General features: G+C 40.8%; 1 protein-coding gene across 32 annotated transcripts in view; it reads left to right on the top strand.

Moving 5' to 3' along the window:
* Positions 1 to 23,039, top strand: part of LRCH3 (leucine rich repeats and calponin homology domain containing 3) — a 129,034-nt gene that overhangs the window by 58,646 nt on the left and 47,349 nt on the right. For 14 of the 32 annotated variants that reach the window (XR_016233150.1, XM_051859208.3, XM_017347037.4 and 11 more), the window contains exons 4-9: positions 2,360 to 2,465; positions 9,468 to 9,604; positions 11,086 to 11,195; positions 17,043 to 17,136; positions 18,102 to 18,222; positions 22,716 to 22,864. Coding sequence is in view for 30 of the 32 variants with exons in the window: in XM_051859208.3 (XP_051715168.1) it covers positions 2,360 to 2,465; positions 9,468 to 9,604; positions 11,086 to 11,195; positions 17,043 to 17,136; positions 18,102 to 18,222; positions 22,716 to 22,864 (717 nt within the window). In the remaining 2 variants the exon portion in view is untranslated. The remainder of the gene's footprint in view (positions 1 to 2,359; positions 2,466 to 9,467; positions 9,605 to 11,085; positions 11,196 to 17,042; positions 17,137 to 18,101; positions 18,223 to 22,715; positions 22,865 to 23,039) is intronic. The other 18 variants (XR_016233151.1, XM_070072253.2, XM_070072247.2 and 15 more) reach the window with 3 other exon arrangements.

Below are 23,039 nucleotides of genomic sequence, written 5' to 3'. Positions count from 1 at the left end.
CCTCTTTCCCTCTCTCCCCCTTTATTTTTAAGTAGAAATAAACTGCTCTTTCAACATTTTTTAGAATGCCTTTAACTTTAATGTCTAGAGCATTAGACTAAGAAGGCTGCTTCTGGTTCTACTTCTGTTACTGTTGGTAGGAAAAGCAAAACTGGTATTGTTTTCTCTAAGAATATTTTGGGAAAATTAAAAAACAATGTCTGAAGCTTTTTCAAGTTTTTGATAAATGATGTTTTATAAATAGTAGATATCTGATACTCTTTTACTCATGTATTGGAAGAATTTTAAGAGTTAGTGTGACAGCTTAGCACTTTCTTCTGCTGTACATCATTATGGGTTTACAGATTATTCTGGGAGGTCTTAGTTTACAACATTTTGAATTTTGTACTTTATTATTTTCCATGACAATCAGTTAAGAATTATTTCACTCATCATCCATGGATTTTTATTTCATATTCTTTTTTTTTTTTTTTTTTTTCATTTTATTTGAAAGGGGGAGAAAGGGATAAGGGGAGAAAGATCATCCGCCTGCTGGTTTGGTTTCCAATGGCCTGTACCCATCCTGGAGTGAGCCACGTCAAAGCTGGGAGTCAGGAGCTCACTTTGGGTTTCCCACATGGGTTACAGGGGCCCAAGTGCTTGAGCCATCACCTGCCACCTCCCAGTTGTACACATTAGCAGGAAACTGGATCAGAAGTAGAGCCAGGGCTGGCGCCGCGGCTCACTAGGCTAATCCTCCGCCTTGCGGCGCCGGCACACCGGGTTCTAGTCCCGGTCGGGGTGCCGGATTCTGTCCCGGTTGCCCCTCTTCCAGGCTAGCTCTCTGCTGTGGCCCGGGAGTGCAGTGGAGGATGGCCAAGTGCTTGGGCCCTGCACCCCATGGGAGACCAGGAGAAGCACCTGGCTCCTGCCATCAGATCAGCGCGGTGCGCCGGCCGCGGCAGCCATTGGAGGGTGAACCAATGGAAAAGGAAGACCTTTCTCTCTGTCTCTCTCTCTCACTGTCCACTCTGCCTGTCCAAAAAAAAAAGTAGTAGAGCCAGAACTCAAACCTAGACAATCTACTTTGGGAAGTGGGCATCCCAAGCATTGTCTTAACCATTGCACCAAATGCCTGCCCCTCAAATAATTTTATCTTTATGATTTTTATCATTGTTGCATTTTTTCAAGTTTCATTACAGTAATATAAAATTAAAATATTATCCTAAATCAATCTTTTTTAAAAAGCTTTATACTCTTTTCTACTTTTCCACCAATATTTTTATTAATCTGATTTTCTAGACCACCTATTCACATCCTAAATCATTTAATTTTAGTTATGCTCACAACATTCATGTAGATCTGTGTAAAATACGTAGAACCAGTCAAAAACCTGTAATTTTTTTTTAATATTGAATTTTGTATTTATTTGAAAGGCAGAGTTACAGAGAGTGGAAGAAAGACAAGGAGAGATCTTCCTTCTGCTGCTTCATTCCCCAAATGGCCAAAAAGCTATAAATTTTAAAAATTAAATACTGAGGCTGGCACTGTGGTGCAGCATATTAAACTGCTATCTGCAGTGCTGGCATCCCATATGGACGCTGATTTGAGTCCCGGCTGCTCCACTTCCAATCCAGCTCTCTGCTATGGCCTAGAAAAGTAGTGGAAGATGGCCCAAGTGCTTTGGCCCCTTTACCAATGTGGGAGATCTGGAAGAAGCTCCTGGCTACTGGCTTCAGCCTGGCCCAGCCCTAGCTGGGGAGTGAACCAGCAGATGGAAGGGTCAATCTCTCTCTCTCTAACTGTTTCAAATAAGTAAATAAATCTTAAAAAAAAAAAAAAGAAATGTAAATAATTTATGATAGTGCTGACCTGGCTAAAAAAAATAATTAAGTACACAGTAAACATTACGGAGGGTCCGCGCTGTGGCATAGTAGGCTAAGCCTCTGCCTGCAGTGCCATCATCCCAGATGGGTGCTGGTTTGAGTCACGGCTGCACCACTTCCAATCGAACTCTCTGCTAATAGCCTGGGAAAGCAGTAGAAGATGGCCCAAGTGCTTGGGCTCTTGCACCCACATGAAAGACCCAGAAAAAGCTCCTGGCTTCCGATCGGCCCAGCTCCAGCCATTGTGGCCATTTGGGGAATGAACCAGTGGATGGAAGACTTCTCCCTCTGTCTCTCCCTCTCTCTTTCTGTAATTCTACATCTCACATAAATAATTTTAAAAAAATTGTGGAATTATTCTTGGACACAGAATCAATATTTTTTTTAACACTGGGAAAGACCATATGGTATTATCTTCTCATTTCATTTTGTAGATAATTTATAGCAGTAAAGTTTATAATACTAAAAGTATCTTTATTTTGTATTCAAAATAGGATGTGAGCTGCAATGAAATTCAAACTATACCTTCCCAAATTGGTAATCTGGAGGCCTTGAGAGACCTTAATGTAAGAAGAAATCACTTAGTCCGTTTGCCTGAAGGTAAGAAAATTATTATTTACATTTTAAAGATTTCTTAGGTTGATGGACACAGACAAAAATTGATGAATTAGGGCTAGTGTTTGAGATTTATTGATTTATTTAATAATCTTACCTGGTCCATTGCAGATTTTAAAACACTTTAGTGAAAAGTTTTATTTTTATTTTTTTTTTTATTTTTTGACATAGTGGACAGTGAGAGAGAGAGAGACAGAGAGAAAGGTCTTCCTTTGCCGTTGGTTCACCCTCCAATGGCTGCCGCGGCCGGTGCGCTGCGGCTGGCGCATCGTGCTGATCCGAAGCCAGGAGCCAGGTACTTCTCCTGGTCTCCCATGGGGTGCAGGGCCCAAGCACTTGGGCCAGCCTGCACTGCACTCCCTGGCCACAGCAGAGAGCTGGCCTAGAAGAGGGGCAACTGGGACAGAATCCAGAGCCCCGACCGGGACTAGAACCCGGTGTGCCAGCGCCGCAAGGCAGAGGATTAGCCAAGTGAGCCACGGCGCCAGCAGTGAAAAGTTTTGACCACTATTAACCAACGATACTATTTTTAGATCTTGTCAACTTACGTAATCAGTAACTCCGGATAAATGTGACTGGGGGAAATATAATATGTTTTGATAAAGGGATAGTTTATTATAATGATAAACATTCCTGCAAGTAGCACTGTTTTAAACATGAACTTTAAGCTAAACTTAACTTTAAACTTCACTGAAAATGTTAAACAGAGGCTAATTAATAGTGTGGAAATTATTCGTAGAGTGAGTAATGAATGGGGTGAGATACTAGTCATTTTTGGGTAACTGTAAACTCTGGTATGTGTATTTGAATAATGAAAATGATGAATTATGTATACTTATCTTTCATAGATTCAAATTCATGAAATAAAAACTTAGAAAAGAGAAAATGGAGAGAACCATTATTTTATTAGATTGAGAATAGCATTAATTTTGTTATGGAGAATGTCATATGCAATGAACTCCATGTACCCCGTCACTCAGCTACAATAATTAACAGCTCAGGCAGTTTTGCTTCATCTGTCCCCTCATCCACTTTCCTCCACCCCATCCTCATTTTGAAACAGATCCCAGGAATTCATGCATAAACATTTCAGAATGTACAAGTGAAAGATCAAGAATCTTCAGAAGGTGTTTTCATGGCAATGACTTTCTAGATTCTTCTATAAAACATGACTTGTAATGTATAATAAATGTTGAATTAACTAGTGATATTTTCACTTTCACTGTAGAACCCAAACAATTTGATCCAATATAAGATTTAGTTATAACACATGAGGATAGCTTTGACATTTTGGATTCCAAGTAAATATATAAAAAAGTAACTTTTCAATCTACCTTTGTATTCTTACCACAACCATACTACCCAAAATCCTGCACATCTTTCCTCTCACTAGACTTGCCCAGTGACCTTCACACCTTTCTTCAACATCTTCCTCATTTCTTCCTGGTTTTGTTTCCTACCAGCTCAACAGTGTGAATGAAGTTCTATCCTCAGGAGAACCCAAATCATATACATGATCTTTTTTTTTTTAAGTTTTGTTTTATTTATTTGAAAGAGTTACAGAGAGAGAGAGAGAGAGAGAGGTCTTCCATCTGCTTGTTCACTCCCCAAATGGCCGCAATGGCTGAAGCTGAGCCAATCTGAAGCCAGGATCCAGGAGCTTCTTCCCAGTCTCCCATGTGGGTGCAGGGGCCCAAGCGCTTGGGCCATCCTCTGCTGCTTTCCCAGACACATCAGCAGAGCTGGCTTGGAAGTGGAACATCCGGGACTCGAACCAGTGCCCACATGGAATGCCAGCACTGCATGCCGGGGCTTTAACCCCTGCACCATAGCACTGGCCCTGACACATGATCTTATCTTTTCTTTTCTTTTCTTTTTTTTTTTTTTTTTTTTTTTTTTTGACAGGCAGAGTGGACAGTGAGAGAGAGAGACAGAGAGAAAGGTCTTCCTTTGCCGTTGGTTCACCCTCCAATGGCCGCCGCGGCCGGCGCGCTGCGCCCGGCGCACCGTGCTGATCCGATGGCAGGAGCCAGGAGCCAGGTGCTTTTCCTGGTCTCCCACGGGGTGCAGGGCCCAAGCACCTGTTTTCTTTTTTTTTTTTAAGATTTATTTATTTATTTGAATGCCAGAGTTACACAGAGAGAAGGAGAGACAGAGAGAAAGAGGTCTTCCATCCTCTGGTTCACTCCTCAGATAGCCGCAACGGCTGGAACTGCGCTGATCCAAAGCTAGGAGCTTCTTCCAGGTCTCTCACGCAGGTACAGGGGCCCAAGCACTTGGGCCATCTTCTACTGCTTTCCCAGGCCATAGCAGAGAGCTGGATTGGAAGTGGAGCAACTGGGACTCAAACAGGCACCCATATGGGATGCTGGCACTGCAGGCAGCAGCTTTACCTGCTACACCACAGCACTGGCCCCGACACATGATCTTTTAACCTAGAATTTCCACCTACTGTGGTTAATCTTTAAAGATTTACTCATGTAATAATACTTACATAATTTGAAATCAACTAATGAAAACACTGGAGTTGTGATGAAAATAATATTGGGGATTTCAAATGACAGTTATAGGGCCAGTGCTGTGGCGTAGCAGGTAAAGCCACCGCCTGCAATGCTGGCATCCCATTTGGGCACCTGTTCAGGTCCTGGCTGCTCCACTTCTGATCCAGCTCTCTGCTATGGCCTGGGAAAACAGCAGAAGATGACCCAAGTCCTTGGTTCCCTGTACCCGAGTGGGAGACCCAGAAGAAGCTCCTGGCTCCTGGCTCCTGGCTTCAGATTGGCCCAGCTCTGGCCATTGTGGCCAACTGGGGAGTGAACCAGCAGATGGAGGACCTGCCCCCCCTCATCTCTCTGCCTCTCCTTCTCTCTCTCTTACAAATAAATAAATAAATCTTCTAAAAAATGACAATTACAGAGTAATAGTTTTATCATCTAATTTATTTCTGTATCTTACTTTGAATGTGTACTACTAATAAAACTGTGAATCACACAAAGTTTTCTATGTGTTTTTTAAACAGCTTATATTATAATCTTAGCATATTCAGTTAAATAGAAATGGCAGGTAAAGCTTTATTCCAACAGCTGCATGAGATAATATAGGAATTCCTGTGGATTGTTGGTCGTCTCTTAACATGTTACACTTAGTGTAGGTATCATGGTACATCTTTTGTTATATTGTTTTGATTTTAAATTAATTTAAAATTTCATCAATAAAGTATTGCACCAAACAGTATTAAGAAGCTTAAAATAAATAATAGCATTCCTATGCCTCAGACCACCCCACATCCCAGCTTCAGTGGCCAGAATCATTTACTTTCATTGAACTCCTTTGAGTCTTTCAGCAGTATTTGTTAACTTATTTCTAAATAATGTGCTTCTAATGCTATTACTGGCATTATTGTCTTTGACATTTATATAATTTTCCTATTTGGGTAGATAAGGATTTTATTTCTTCATGTTAACACTATATTCTACTTTTACTTCCCTCCTCTCATCTTTTTCCAATGTAGTTTTATCATATTTTTGTTTAAATAATTATTTGCTATCACTTTGCTTATTATTATATAAATAGTATTCCTTGCCATTTCAAATGATATACTCTGATTTTATTTTCTTCCTTGTGCATCTTGTTATTTTCTAGAATAATAATTCCTCATTTTTTTTGTGTGCTTGGCTTTTTTAAGTAACTATAACTAGTTCCATCTTCTTTTTTCAAGCAGTGTTCTTTTTATGTATTTATTTATTTTTGACAGGCAGAGTTAGATAGTGAGAGAGAGAGACAGAGAGAGAGTTATAGACAGTGAGAGAGAGACAGAGTAAAAGGTCTTCCTTCCATGGCCGGCGCTGCGCCGATCCGAAGCCAGAAGCCGGGTGCTTCCTCCCGGTCTCCAACGCGGGTGCAGGGACCCAAGCACTTGGGCCATCCTCCACTGCTTTCCCGTGCCACAGCAGAGTCCAGCAGTGTTCTTAAACCACATGAATTATCTATCACTTTTTCGCTTGCCTATCTCCTACACTGAGCCCTTATATTTCCTTTCTGAAATGGACTGGTTGTGCTCTAGTGTTGCTGCCCAGTTTTCTTTGTTCTATGTTGAATACTCTTATTCCTGGATTCTACATCTTATTTATTAATTTCCTCCCTGTTTTGCTGGAGAACATCTTCTAGCAGTTTCCTGAGACTGTGTCATAGGAGAATTTTTGAGACCTCATTTGAAATGTCTTTATACACACCCTGGATTAGCAACTAGTTTGAGGGGCCAGGATTATTATATAGCGAGTTAAAAGACTGCTTGGGACACTGGCGTTCCATATCAGAGTGCCAGTTTGAGTTACATCTGCTCTGCTTCCAATCCACCTTTGTGCCAATGCGCCTGGGAAAGCAATGGAAGATGGGTCCCTACCACCCCTGTGGGAGACATGGATGGAATTCCTAGCTGCTGGCTTTGGCTTGGCCTAGAGCTGGCTGATTGAAGATATTTCTCTGTGTCTCTTTCTCTCTCAAATCAATCAATCAATCAATCTTTTTTCTTTCTTTTTTTTTTTTTTTAAGATTTGTCTATTTATTTGAAAGAGTTACACAGAGAGAGGAGAGGCAGAGAGAGAGAGAGAGAGAGAGAAGTCTTCATCCACTGGTTTACTCCCCAATTGGCCGCAACGGCTGGAGCTGCACTGATCCGAAGCCAGGAGCCAGGAGCTTCTTCCGGGTTTCCCACTTGGGTGCAGGGGCCCAAGGACTTGAGCCATCTTCTACTGCTTTTCCAGGCCATAGCGGAGAGCTGGATTGCAAGTGGAGTAGCTGGGTCTCGAACCAGCGCCCATATGGGATGCCGGCACTTCAGGCCAGGTGTTAACCCGCTGTACCACAGCACCAGCCTCTCAATCTCTTTTTTCTTCGTAACTTGTTTGATTATAGATTCTAGGTTGAGAAAGTTTTCTCAGGAGTTTTCAGTCTTTTTTCACTTGTAACTTCCAGTGATAAAAATGGATGATTGACAGTCTGCCGTTTGTAATCCCAGTTCCTTGTTTGCTATCTCTCTGAAAGATTTTAAGATTTTTTTTTCTGTTCTCTGAAATTTTGTGATGATGTGCCAAAGTATAAGTTGTTTTAATTCAGTATGCTAGTTATTTGGTGGACCTCTTTCCAAATCAAGGATTCATTTTCTCATTCAGGGAAATTGTTTTATTGTTCTTGATCATTTCCTCTCTTTTGGTTTCTCTGTTCTCTTTCTGGAATATTTGTTGATTGAATTTTAGACCTCTTTGATCCTGTGATATGGTTTTGTTTTTTTCAGATGGCATGATTTTTTTTTAAAAGATTTATTTATTTGAAAGCCAGAGTTACAGAGAAGCAGAGGCAGAGAGAGAGAGAGAGAGATCTCCCATCCCCTGGTTCACTCCCCAATTGGCCACAACTGCTGGAGTTGCACCGATCTGAAGCTAGGAGCTTCCTTCAGGTCTCCCATGCAGGTGCAGGGTCTCAAGGACTTGGGCCATCTTCTATTGCTTTCCCAGGCCATCAGCAGAGAGCTGGATTGGCAATGGAGCAGCCAGGACTCAAACCAGCACACATATGGGATGCTGGTGTTGCAGACCAGGGCTTTCACCTGCTGTGCCATAGCGCCAGCCCCTATGATATGTTTTTTAAAGATTTATTTATTTACTTGAAAGCAGAGTTAGAGAGAGGGAGGTACACAGAGAGATCTTCCATCTGCTGTTTCACTCCCCAAATGACTACAACAGCTGAAGCCATGAGCCTTGTACTCCATTTTGGTCTCCCTTGTGAGTGGCAGGGACCATCTTCTGCTGCTTTCCTTGGACACATTAGCAGGAAGCTGGATCAGAAGTGGAACAACTGGGACTCAAACCTGAACTCTATGGATGCTGGCATCACAAGCTTAACCTGTCATGCCGCAACACTGACCCTCTCCTCCATGATATTTCTTACCCTTTTTGTCATTCATTTGTCATATTCTAACCATTTGTTGCCCAACTGTTCTGAAGTTTTAGATTCTGACATGTATGTCATTTCTAAGACTCTTTGTATTCTGTTTTGTTTTAATCATTCCTTTCTTATTTTACTTGTTTAGTATCTTATTTCTCTGAAATTAATGGTATTAATTATAGCCTTTGAAAATTTTATTCTATTTCTTACATGTTACCTGTTTCTTCTGAGTTCCTTTTTTCAGTTGGCTGGTTTGTTTGATTTCCATCTTAACATGTCAGACTTCTCTGAATACCTGTGGGTCATATGCTGTCTGGTTATAACTAATGAGAAATTCTGAGTATATTGGGCAGAAATTGTATAATGATAATTAAGCAGCAAGAGAAATATTTTATTAGGAAAAATTCCGAATTGGTGTCTGTAGTCTTTTGTGTAGGACTTTGTAGTTTCTTAAGAGGAAGATGTCCCATTTCTCCTATGTTATTGTGTGTATTCCTAACTACTAGCATTCAAGAACTGGGGATGAGGTGGGGTAGGGTGAGATGGTGCTAAGGTATTAGTAAGTGTGTAAACTTTCACTTATGTCCTCCATTTTCAAGTGACAACTTATTGTGACTTTCCACTATACCTGGGGTCCCTGAGTTTAGAACATTTTGATTCAGTTTCACTGGAAAATCATTTGCTGATTCTGACTGGAGGGACAGTGCTCCACCTGTGTGAGCCATCTACTCCTTATGTAGACTGTCATCTCATTCCTCTTTCATCCTCACCTTTTTGATACCAGAGGCTCTAGCTTCTGAGACTTTCTGGGAGGCAGGGTGTGAGGATTGTGGGGGAGGAAGTCAAACCACTCTCTTTTTACTGGTATTCATATCTGTAGGCAGCTGGATTTTATTTAACACCATTTTATCACATCAGTTAATCATGAAGAGAGAATGGAACTAAGTACCTGTTAAACCCACCATATTTAACTAGAAACTCTTGTAAAAACTTCCTAGTTTTAAAATATCATTCTTTATTCATTTCTGTTCTACCTTCATGCAGAGCTGGCAGAGTTGCCTTTGATACGGTTAGACTTCTCATGCAATAAAATTACAACAATCCCTGTCTGTTATCGGAACCTGCGGCACCTCCAAATGATAACCCTAGATAACAATCCACTACAGTCGCCTCCTGCACAGGTAAATCAGAGTGGAAGTATGTTACAGGCTTTTCTTGAATAAGGATGAAATTTGAAATTTAATTATGCACAATTATCTGCTGGTTAGAAATTAAGTTCTTTTTTTTAAATGTTTTTTTTTTTTTTAAGATTTATTTATTTATTTGAAAGGCAGAGTTACAGAGAGAAAGAGAGAGAGAGAGGTAGAGGCAGAGAAGGAGAGAGAGAGGGAGAATCTTCATCCACTGGTTCACTCTCCAAATGGCCACAACGGCCAGGGCTGGGCCAGAGCAAAGCCAGGAGTCAGGACCTTTATCTGGGTCTCCCACATGGGTGCAGGGGCCCAAGTGCTTGGGCCATCTTCCGCTGCTTTCCTAGGTTCTTTAGCAGAGAGCTGGATAGGCAGTGGAGCAGCCAGAACTCAAACCAGCTTGGGTGTGATTTAAGCTACTGTGCCAAAGTGCTGGCCCTGATAACTAAAACCTTATGACTATGGGCTGGCTCTGTGGCACAGTAGGTTAATCCTCCACCTGTGACGCCAGCATCCCATATGGGCACCAGTTCAAATCCCGGCTGCTCCTCTTCCAATCCAGCTCTCTGCTATGGCCTGGGAAAGCAGTAGAAGATGGCCCAAGCACTTGGGCCCCTGGACCTGCATGGGAGACCCTAAAGAGGCTCCCAGTTCCTGGTTTTGGACCAGCCCAGCTCTAGCCGTTGCGGGCATTTGGGGAGTGAGCTAGTGGATGGAAGACCTTTCTCTATGTCTCTCCCTCTCACTGGCTGTAATCCTACCTTTCAAAAATAAATAAATAAAATATTAAAAAAAAAAAACCTTATTACTAAACTTAATAATAGTAAAAGGGTCTCATAAACTTTAAAGAATTTGACGTTTACAATAGGTAGCAACAGAAATGTATATGACTGTAATATTTCATCATTTCTTGCTCTCTTTATTACAGAAAACAGAATGAAAAGCATAATCATGTATGATTGTTGGATTCCTAAAGGCGAAAGTTACCAGTATAATTTATTGAGGAAAAATTCTTTAAATCATTGATTATATATAACTAATGAGCATTATAAGCTTATGTAGTATTCTAATAGTGTAATTATTATTTATCTATTTTGTGTGTTACTGAAACTTATAAGTGATTAGAAAATATAAACTTATATTTACCAGTTAAATACTTAAATAACACTGCTCTGGGAGACCCGGATGGAGCTGCTGGCTCTTAGCTTCTGTCTGGCCCAGCTCTGGCCACTGGGGCCATTTGGGGAGTGAACCAGCAGATGGAAGACCTCTCTATCTGCCCCGCCCCCCCCCCCCATTCTCTCTCTGCAACTCTGCCTTTTAAATAAATAAAACTTTTAAAAAATTATTGTACATACTTGACAGAAATGTCTTGTATCCTGTTTATATTATGTAAAAAGCTCACTACAGTAAAAGAATATATGTTTTAGACTCATAGTAATTTAATTACCTTTATGTATTACTTTCTTTAGATATGCATAAAAGGCAAAATCCACATCTTTAAGTACCTGAACATACAAGCTTGTAAGATTGCTCCTGATCTACCAGATTACGATAGGAGACCCTTGGGTTTTGGCTCCTGGTGAGTATGTTCTTATTCTTTTATCTATTATATTCTTGCACAGGATGCAAACTGTATCTAAATTTGTTTGAAAGTTTGACTAAAGATAATTATCCTGTTTTAGCACTGTTATTCTCAGAATGCTTGTGTTAAGTGTAAAGTTGATTACATCGATCTGAGAAAGTGTAGTTCTAAGTCATGATTTAACAGCCTTGGCATAATTGATGTTTTAGGCCAGATTATTCTTTGTTGTGTTGTCCCGTGTATTTTAAGAATTTTAGCAGCATGTCTGGGCTTTGCCTCCTAGATACCAGTGGCACCCTCTTAAGTGTGACAAACAAAATGTCTCTAGACATTGCCAGTGTCCCCTGGGGAGTCCCCAGCTGAATGCCAGTCTTCTTAACTTTAGCTCTGTTGCTTACAAGCTTGTGACTTAAGGCAAGTCATTTGCACTTTTTGGGCTTTTTTTTCCCACAGGGAGTTGAAGAGGTTGAATTTTTTACTACTAACATCACTTCAGTATCTTTTAGACTGTGAATCCCTCTGCTCCATAGCACATGACTTATAAGGTCATCTACTTGGCAGACCAAACCATATGAAATAATCTTCAGTAACAGGAATTAAATCCGAGGCCTTGAAACAGGCAAGATAGATGTCCCAGTGAAGATGCACTAATGCTCATGAACTGTACTCAACAGAGAACCCCTCAGGTCTTCTCTTGGAATCTGCTGATTTTTGCTTAAAAATCAGTGCTAATGAGCTTGCTTTTTTTTTTTTTTTTAAGACATTTATTTGAAAGTAAGAATTAAAGAGAGGGAGAGGCAGAAAGATCTTCATCCCTTCTTCATTCCCCAAATGGCCACAATGGCCAGGGGTAGGCCAGGCCAAGTCCAGGAGCCAGAAGCTTCATCCAGGTCTCCCACATGGATAGGGCCCAAGCTCTTGGACCATCCTCTCTGCTTTCACAGGCACATTAGCAGGGAGCTGTATCATTAAGTGGAGCAGCCAGTTCTCAAACCGGGGCCCATTTGGGATGCTTGCACTCCAGAATGTTTAACCCTCTGTACCACAGCACCAGCCCTGACCTTGTTTCTTAGTTTCCTTTTTTAAAACAGATTAACAAATATCCATGGCTATAGAGTTTACAAAAGCAGACATATTTATAAGTACAAAAATTAATTTGGCCGGCGCTGCGGCTCACTAGGCTAATCCTCCGCCTTGTGGCGCCGGCACACCGGGTTCTAGTCCCAGTCAGGGTGCCGGATTCTGTCCCGGTTGCCCCTCTTCCAGGGCGGCCATTGGAGAGTGAACCAACGGCAAAAAGGAAGACCTTTCTCTGTCTCACTGTCCACTCTGCCTGTCAAAAAAAAAAAAAAAAATTGAAGACAAAAAAATCTAACAAGCAGGCACATGATAAACCCAAAATTTCTAATGTTTAACTCTGAAAGAAGGACATGAAGATGTCTTGTGAAAGGGGCTAAGGGTGCTGTGGAAGTACTAATAATGTCTCAATGTTTTTAAAAGCCATGACTCTTACAGATATTTTTAATATCCATATGCTGTTCTTCATAATTCTGGTAAGATATTTAAAAAATCAAAGCTCTGAAAACAGGCAGTTTTATATCATTAGGCATATATGCAAATAACCCTTCCTTTTTCAATATTTTAAGTTATTACTGTACTACAAAGATTATAATAATTAATACTCATTCACGGCTGTCTCCTCTGGGACCCCGTCCTGGGCATGGCCTCTCCCACACTCCGCCAGGCTCTCCATACCTTTGGACCTTGCCACGACCCTGAAGGCTCTTCCGTTTGGGTTTTTGGACCACATACATTCTTCCTACCTTCACCTGCAGAGATCTGAGAAGCCCTCAGAGAACTTGCCCCATGACCCAAACCCCTTTTTCACATGGGGAGGAGCACAGCCTGGGTGCTTGCCTCTGGGCCACAGCTCCTCAGGGCGCAGCCTCCGAGAGCGTCTCTTCCTTGGGCCCACAGAGAGCAGCATGGTGGTGCTGTGGTGCAGACACAGGCAGAGGAGACATGGGTGTGGAGGTGACTGGCCTGTGGTTCCTTTTCCCTGCTGTAGGAGGGATTACGTTCCTGCAAGTTGAGGCCTTTTTTTTTTTTTTTTAAGATTTATTTTATTTTACTTGAAAGTCAGAGTTACATAGAGAGAGAAGGAGAAGGAGAGGCAGAGAGAGAGAGGTCTTCCATTCACTTGTTCACTCCCCAATTGGCTGCAATGGCTGGAGCTATGCCGATCCGAAGCCAGGAGCCAGGAGCTTCTTCCAGGTCTCCCACACTGGTGCAGGGGCCCAAGGACTTGGGCCATCTTCTATTGCTTTCCCAGGCCACAGCAGAGAGCCGGATCAGAAGTGGAACACCCAGGACCTGAACCGGCACCCTTACGGGATGCCAGCACTGCAAGTGGTGGTTTTACTTGCTAAGCCACAGCACCGGCCCTGGCCTTTTCATTTTCTAAAAAGACTGCCTAAGCCGATGAAAGCCCACGGCTTCCTTATAAAAAGTGAGGTTGCAAAAAAAAAATAACAAAATAAAAAAAGTAATGCTCATTAAGAAAATGTTATATTAAATACATATCATTTTCAGAAGTGAAATTTGCATTCTAAATTTAAGCTTGTATCAGAAATTATTGAAATGAAAGATTTAAGTGTTTATAGTGTAAAGGAACAAACTCAAACTGTCTGAAAATTTCAGTTGTACAAAACATAATTTGTCAGGTAAATAAACTGTTCCTCCACAGGGTTTTGTCTATCCTTTGGTACAGACCATGCCTTTCTTCTTCACTACCTTATCCCTAGCTCAAGTGCTTGACAGATATTTATGAAATTAAAGAACAGTGAATTTAATCACAGAAACGTTGCTTCCCTTGTATTTTTCTTGTGTTTAAAGTTATGAAAGATAACCTTGTAGGTGAGGTTCTAAGGTTTTTGGTCTGGCTATTAAAGAGTTACATAGATACTTTGAAGGAGATGGAAAACATCTCCAATCTGAATGTTAAAACACAAATTAATACAAATTAATATTAAATAATATATTTAATATATAATTAAATATACTAATAAATATTAGTATATTTATACAAGTATACAGATCATACATACTGATGGAAGATGATCACCAACAACATCCTCGGTCCTGATATTTATGACTGAGAGAACTAAAGGCAGGTATGTGGTGGTACAAAGGCACAGTGCCTGTGCTGCCGGCATCCCATATGGGCACTGATTGGTGTCCCGGCTGCTCCTCTTCCAATCCAGCTCTCTGCTGATGGTCTGGGAAAGCAGCAGAGGATGGCCCAAGTTCTTGGGCCCCTGTACCCAAGATCGGCCCAACTCTGGCCATTGCAGCTATTTGGGGAGTGAACCAGTGGGTGGAAAACCTTTCTTTGTCTCTCCCTCTCTTGTCTGTAACTCTACTTCTCAAATAATAATAAAACTTAAAAAAAGATCATATGAATGGTCAATAAGCGTACAGTAAAATATTCAGCATCACTAGTCATCGGAGAAATACAAATTAAAATCACAGTGAGATAGTGTGATACTACTTTGACTCACCAGAATAGTTAAAATTTTGACTAACATTAACATATTGGCAACTGTAACACAAATAACATTTATGGTAGAAATGTTTGACTACTTTTGAGAACAGATCTGGCAGTTTTTTAAAAAGCTAATCCTAATACCATATAACTCACTCCTCTACTCCAAGGCATTTACCCAGAGCAATGGAAGCAAATGTTCATACAAGACTTTGTCACTGATGTTCATGGCAGCTTTATTCACCATAACACCAAACTGCAAACAATCTACGTGCCCATCATCTGAAAGTGGATTCTTAAAACTGTATTCATACCAAGGAAAGTTAGTGATTAAAAGAACATCATGACTTTCACTGACTTGATACTGAACAAAAAAAGCCAGACAGAAAGTTATTTTATTTTTTTTAAGTTTTCAAATAAGCAAAACTAATTTTATTTTCCGGTTCTCTAAGTCAGAAGTCTAATGCGTTTTCATCGGGCTAAAATCAAGATGCTGATAGGGTTGCATTCCTTTCTGTGGGCTCTGAGTAGAATCTGCTCCCTTGTCTTTTCTGACTTCTAGTGGCTGTCTGCCTTTCCTGGCTCATGGCTCCTTCCTTCTTTGAGTCAGCATCACATCACACTGACCTTCTCTTTTGCTTCCCTCTTCTACTTTCAAAGACCTTGTGATTATATTGGGCCCATTTTAAAATAAAATTCAGAGTAATCTTGCTATTTTAAGGTCAGCTGAAAAGCAGTCCTTATTTCTATCTTCATCCTTAGTTCTCTTTGTCTTAGAAGGTATCATACTCAAAAGTTCTAAGGATTGGGAGGCAGGCATTTTTGGGGACAATTATTGAGCCTTTCACATTAATCTGAGGTGGAAAAGTCAGAGTGATGGTTGTCTCTGAGGACCACACAGGGGCAGGCAGGGTGAGAAAAATTAGCCAGGAAAGGATGTATGAAACTTGGTACCAAAGTAGAAAAGTTCTATATCATGATTTAGGTATATGCTATAAAATATACATGCTAAAATGTGTGCATTTCCATGTATGTAAATTTTACTTTAAAAAAAATAGCTGATGGCTGTTAAAAGTAAAAATGGGTGGGCACTTAAGCCTAGGAATTAAAAAGAAGCTTGTGTCCCATGTTGGAGTACCTGGGTTTGATCCCCAGCTCCAGCTTTCTGCCATGCAGGCCCTGGAAAGCAGCAGTGGTGACTCAAGTAATTCGATTCCTACCTAATACATGGGAGACCTTCATTGAGTTCCTGCTTCCCAGCTTTGGCCCAGCCTTGCCATAGCCATTGCAGGCATGGAGGGGTGGATCAACAAATGGAAAGCTTGATCTGTCTCTCTGCTTCTCAAATAAATAAATAAATATTTTAAAAGGGAAAACAGTTGAGTGGGATAAAGGAAATGGGTGGAGGCATAGATGAAATAAGAGTTGTAGAATGACAGCATTTTTGAAGCTGGATGATAAATACATGGGGCTCGTACTATTTTGTTTATTTCTATTTGTATTTTCGTATTAAAAATTAAAAATATCCAGTTAGGCTTAATAGGTAGCTAAGTGCCTTGAAAATGTTTATTAGTCAGAATTCATCTGGTTTATTTCAAACATTAATTGTTTCAAGATTTATGTATTGCCAGCTCCGCGGCTCACTAGGCTAATCCTCCACCTAGCGGCGCCGGCACACCGGGTTCTAGTCCCGGTCGGGGTGCCGGATTCTGTCCCGGTTGCCCCTCTTCCAGGCCAGCTCTCTGCTGTGACCTGGGAGTGCAGTGGAGGATGGCCCAAGTCCTTGGGCCCTGCACCACATGGGAGACCAGGATAAGTACCTGGCTCCTGCCATCGGATCAGTGCGGTGCGCCAGCCGCGGCGGCCATTGGAGGGTGAACCAACGGCAAAAGGAAGACCTTTCTCTCTATCTCTCTCTCTCACTGTCCACTCTGCCTGTCAAAAAAAAAAAAAAAAAAAAAAAAAAAGATTTATGTATTTATTTGAAAGAGTTATAGGGGTAGAGGGGGAGAGATTTTCCATCCGCTGGTTCACTCCACAAGTGGCCGCAATGGCCGGGGCTAAGCACGGCTGAAGGCAGAAATCAGGAACTTCATCCTTGTCTCTTATGTGGGTGGTAGGGGCCCAAGTACTTGGGCCATCTTCTTCTGCTTTTTCCAGCCATTAGCAGGGACATGAACTTGCACCTTTTTGGGATACCAGCATTGCAGTTGGTAGCTTTACCTGCTATGCTGGTCCCCTCAAATGTTAATTTTTAAAATACATACTTTACAGTAACAAGTAAAGTCTCTTTTTGGCAGTCATGAAGAACTGTACTCAAGTCGCTCTTATGGAGCCCTAGATTCCGGTTTCAACAGTGTGGACAGTGGTGATAAAAGATGGTCAGGGAATGAGGTAAGTGTTTCTCCTATTCTGTGTGTTACCACTCCTGAGGAAGAAAAAAAATCAAATGATTTAAAGTGGAAAGTATCTTAATGGGACTCAATTTCTTATTACATAAAATATAAAAATGTCAAGAGAGGGACAAAATTCCCATATAGTCCTACCATTCAAAATGGCTTTCTGTTTATTTACCATCTCTTTACCATGTGCTTTTATTTTTACATGCTTCTTACCTCATGGTACAAATAATTTCATACCATGGAAAGCCAAACAGGAGCTGAGCAAATTAAACCTGAGGCCTAAAATTTGAGGAGTTGTATCATCTTGAGCAGAGGTAGTAGAAAGGTGCTGGAAATTGAGGAAGCAAATGACAGGAACCTTAGAGAAAAATATCCACACGCTCAAGATAAATAACTTTCTTAGCTATTATTTTTCTGTTTTAACTCTTGATCCTGTATTTTCTGCTTTTCTAAGTCACCGAAGTATATTTTAGCTATAAATTAGAATAAATAGCAACAAAAACTTTTGTTAAAAAAGCCGGTAGCCTAGCACTTTTAACACTGTTTCATTAAGAGTTCAAAACAAATTAATTTTAGACCACAGCCCATTTGTACTTGGGAATGGCTAGTGTATGGGTATCTGGGTGGCAGTGTACATAATGTGGCACTATACATACAGATACATATACATAGATGCCTTATGTACATACTGTGTTTACAGAGCCATGAAAACTTCTGTTTCTTCTTTTTTGTTAAAATTGTGGTAAAATATACATAATATAAAATTAACCATTTTAACCATTTCTAAGTGTACATTTCACTACATTAAGTGTTCACATTGTGGTACAACTGTCACCAAAGTTTTTGCTGTTTCTTCTCAAATGTAAGTTTCAATGAGTTTATAACATGCCCATACTTTACATGCTTGTAAAGTAAAATTAGAAATTGTTTTTATTAAAATGTTTCTATTTTTTTAAGCCTACAGATGAATTTTCAGATCTGCCTCTTCGAGTAGCAGAGATTACTAAAGAGCAGAGACTAAGAAGAGAAAGCCAGTACCAAGAGAATCACAACAGCTTAGTAGTAACAAACGGTGGAGGTAAACATAATTCCAATGACATCTGAAGTCTTAATAATCACTTTAACTTTTTTAAGTAGTCTTTTTCGCATGTCCTTTTTTGGTGTGCCCATAGCTGCTTTACTCTTCTTTTAAAGACTTCATAATGGCTGAAAAAATTTTATTTTCTCTTGGTATTAAAGTTCAGTGTCTCTGTTTTCAGGCTTGCAATTCTTTTTTTTTTTTTTTTTTTTTTTTAAGATTTTATTTATTTATTTGAGAGGTAGAGTTACAGACAGTGAGAGGGAGAGACAGAGAGAAAAGTCTTCCTTCTGTTGGTTTACTCCCCAAATGGCTGCAACAGCCAGAGTTGCGTCTATCCAAAGCCAGGAGCCAGATGCTTCTTTCTGGTCTCCCATGTGGGTGCAGGGGCCCAAGTACTTGGGCTATCCTCTACTGCTTTCCCAAGCCATAGCAGAGAACTGGATTGGAAGAGGAGCAGTCAAGACTACAACCGGCATCCATATGGGGTGCCAGCACTGCAGGTGGAAGATTAACCTACTGCGCCACAGCACCAGCCCCCAGGCTTGCAATTAAAACATAGAGTTTAAAAAAAAAAAAAAACAAAAAAACATAGTTTGTCTTTTGTTTTTACTTTTGGAAGAAACTTTAATAGAGGCAATTTCACCAGAAACAGATCTTTGTTCATCTTGATTTAACCATGATGTTCTTTTAAAGTACCATTCTCCCTGTTTAAGATTCTTCCTGTAGTCATTGTCTGATGTTTTTCAGTAATTCAGTGCATTACTTACTGTTTATTTTTCTTTCATCTGGAATATGCTCTTCAAGGGCATCTGAATCCCAGTTTTTCTTATTCTAACATTTAAAATTCTGGAATTTTTTTTTTTAAGTTTTACTTATTTGAAAGGCAGAGTGATAGAGAGGGAGAGACCAAGGAAAGAGCAAAAGAGTTTCTACTGGTTCACTCCCCAAGTGGCTGCAATAGTTTTGGCTGGGCCAGGCTGAAGCCAGGATCCAGGGGCTCCATCCTGGTCTCCCATGTGGGTGACAGGAGCCCAGGTACTTGGACCATCATCCACTGCCTTCCCAGGCAAATTAGCAGGGTGCTGGATTAGAAGTAGACTAGCAGGGACTCTCTGATATGGAATGCAGATGTCCTAAGCAGGCTATTTAACGTGCTGGGCCACAGTACCTGTCCTGTAACACAGACTCTCAGTTTTAGCATTCTGTTCCATATTGCTTTAGTTTGACTTACTAAATAGTAATGTTTACATTTTCTGAGTAATTTACAAATTAGAAAAGACTTTGATTTGCGACTCAGGTATTTTCTGAAAAGAGCTTTTATCCCTGAATGATTATTTCAATTTACTGGTTGGCTGTCTTTGTTTTCTATGTCATTTTATGCTCTTTTTTCATACCTGTCACTTACCATGCCATTCTCATTTCAATAATTTTCTCTTAATTTTGTTCTCAGGTGAAATATCTTTCCCATTAGTTCACTTAAGACTTAAAGTATCTGGATCTGTGTTTTCCAAAATGGTAGCCACTAGCCACCAGTAGATATCCCTCATTGGAAATGTGGCTTTTCTGTATTGAGAGGCACTGTTAGTGTAAAATACACAACAGATTTTGAAGACTTCATATGAAAAAAGAATATAGAGGCCAGCATTGTGGTGCAGTAGTTTAAATAGCTGCTTGCAACACCATCATCCCATATTAGAGTGCTGGTTCAAGTCCCAGCTGCTCTACTTCCAATCCAGCTCCCTGCTCATGAGGCTAGGAAGGCGGCAGATGGTGGCCCAAGTACTTGGGTCCCCTGCTACCCAAGAGGGAAACTTCTCTGCAGTTCTTGGCTTCTGGCTTTGGCCTGCCTAGCTCAACCTGTTGGGACCATTTGGGGAGTGATCCAGTGAATGGAGGGTCCTTCTGTCTTTCCTTCTCTCTCTGAAACTCAGGACTTTCAAGTAAATAAATAAATATTTTAAGGGAAAAAAAAGAATATAAAATATAATTGATATTTTGTATTCATTATACAAAGATATTTCAAAAGTTTGTGGAAAATAGAATTAAAAGTTAGGTTTATGGCTGGCACCGCGGCTCACTAGGCTAATCCTCCGCCTGCTGTGCCGGCACTCTGGGTTCTAGTCCCGGTTGGGGTGCTGGTTCTGTCCCGGTTGCCCCTCTTCCAGGCCAGCTCTCTGCTGTGGCCCAGGAACGCAGCGGAGGATGGCCTAAGTGCTTGGGCCCTGCACCCACATGGGGGACCAGGAGGAAGCACCTGGCTCCTGGCTTCGGATCAGCACAGTGCTCTGGCCAGAGCAGCCATTTGGGGAGTGAACCAACGGAAGGAAGACCTCTCTCTCTCTCTCCCTCTCTCACTGTCTAACTCTGCCTGTCAAAAAAAAAATATGTCTTACAGAAAAACTGTACATGGGTTTTTTGACATCAAATTAAACTTACCTTTTCATTCTATTTTCCAGAAACGTTTTGAAACACACTCATGTTGAAATAACATTTAGTTATACTGAGAAAACAAAACACATTGTTAAAATTAATGTCACTTCATTTTTACTTTTTTTTTTGTAATGTGGCTTCTTGAAAATTTAAAATTACACATGTGGTTCTCTTTTGTGGCTTGTATTCTATTTCTCTGAGACCACATTGGTCTAGATAGTATAAAGAAGTAATGTTGCTTTCCTGGGCAAAGATAATAATCTAAACCATTTATTTAGTCAGACAAATTGTAGGACATTGAAAAAATACATTATGTACCTGGTTTCTATTGTAGATGTAGACTTATAACCATTTCATCTTTTTTAGCCATTAATAAAACTCATATTAAAATTCATTTTATATTATACTTTTGGAATTATTTAGAAATAATTAAATCAGAGGACTAAATTGAGAAGTAGACTTATCCAAATTCATCATGCCCGGCAACTGCAACTTTTAAGCCTCTGTAGAACACCGTAAGATAGTGCCAAGTTTTTAGTGCATCCCTGGGGAAACCATCTTTAGTAGCAAGTTTTAGTTCTATTGTGCCATTTAACTAAATGTTAACAAATAATTACTTTAAGTTTAAAAATAGTGTAGTAGCCCCAAGCTTACAGGTAAAACAGTGGTGTGGCTAAGTCTTATTTATATGTTACTTGTCATCATACAGCATTTTGAGAAGAATAAAATCCTCAAATGATTCTCTTCTAAATGCTGCAAAATATCTACAACACTGACCCCTAGCAAATAAGTTTCTAAATAGGAAAATCTTTGCTCTGATCATGGTTTATTTAAAAACAGAAACAAAAACATTAATTGACAATAGTTACATTCAGAGTAGCCAGTAGTTATTTCTTCCTAATGGGAGCCAATAACTTTCTTTCTCTCCAACTCAACTATACTCCTATGCTTTCTCTTTTTTATTGCCTTCTACTTTTTTTGAGTTGCATATATTGGGTTTTCTGACTCCAGCTCCCTGGTGAGATATTTATTTGAAAGCTAGAGTTACACAGAGAGAGAAGGTGAAGCAGAGAGAGACAGAGGTCTTCCATCCACTGGTTCACTCTCCAACTGGCCGCAATAGCTGGAGCTGAGCCAATCCGGAGCCAAGATCCAGGAGTTTCTTCTTGGTCTCCCACATGGGTGCAGGGGCCCAAGGACTTGGGCCATCCTCTACTGCTTTCCCAGGCCACAGTAGAGAGCTGCATTGGAAATGGAGCAGCCAGGACTAGAACCGGCGCCTGTATGGGATGCCGGCAGCATAGGCAGCAGCTTTACCTGCTACGCCACAGCACCAGCCCCAATCTTTAAAATTTAATCTATCTCACCCTTTCAGGCTGCCTTGTTTAAAACATTAAGGAGCTGAGCCGGCGCCGTGGCTCAATAGGCTAATCCTCCACCTTGCGGCGCCGGCACACCGGGTTCTAGTCCCGGTTGGGGCGCCGGATTCTGTCCCGGTTGCCCCTCTTCCAGGCCAGCTCTCTGCTATGGCCAGGGAGTGCAGTGGAGGATGGCCCAGGTGCTTGGGCCCTGCACCCCATGGGAGACCAGGAAAAGCACCTGGCTCCTGGCTCCTGCCATCGGATCAGCACGGTGCGCCGGCTGCAGCGGCGGCCATTGGAGGGTGAACCAACGGCAAAAGGAAGACCTTTCTCTCTGTCTCTCTCTCAACTGTCCACTCTACCTGTCAAAAAAAAAAAAAAAAAAAACATTAAGGAGCTAACCAAAGAAAAAAGAAATGTTAGAGGTCTCTATTTCAATCATTTCCATCATTTCTTGCATTCTTTAGTGAATTAGGACTACAATTTTCTGGAGACTTATTTATGTGATTAGGCATGGACTAAATAATAAAGGCTTATGTAATTGAAACTTATTAGAATTTCTTTCAGTTTCAGAATAGAAGATGTCAGGGAAAGGAAAGAGCATTAATTTAAGTTAAAATCTTTTATTGGTTGTCTTAACTTGACTTTTTTTTCTGGTGTGTGTGTGTGTGTGTGTGTGTGTGTGTGTGTGGTATACAGTAGAGCATGATCTGGATCAGATTGACTACATTGACAGCTGTGCTGCAGAGGAAGAAGAGGAGGAGGTGAGACAGCCCAAGGGCCTGGACTCAGACAGCCTCAGTTCACAGTTTATGGCATATATTGAACAACGGCGTATCTCTCATGAGGTAGTACACACATTTAAGCCTAAACATGTTGCTGCCCCCTAGTCAGAACAATTCATGATAGTATAAATTTCTGTCACATCAGTGATTTGTTGGTTTTAGGCCTAATTGTTTTATTCTGTTCACTTCTGATTTCAATCCTGAATTTTTCAGAATGACTCAGCAAACAGTTTAGGTT

Source organism: Oryctolagus cuniculus, chromosome 4 (genome assembly GCF_051225735.1).
Source record: "Oryctolagus cuniculus isolate XC-2025 breed Fujian yellow rabbit chromosome 4, ASM5122573v1, whole genome shotgun sequence".
NCBI classification, from domain to species: domain Eukaryota; kingdom Metazoa; phylum Chordata; class Mammalia; order Lagomorpha; family Leporidae; genus Oryctolagus; species Oryctolagus cuniculus.
Note: the sequence above shows the minus strand (reverse complement) of the source record. Positions and strands in the feature narration are given on the sequence as shown.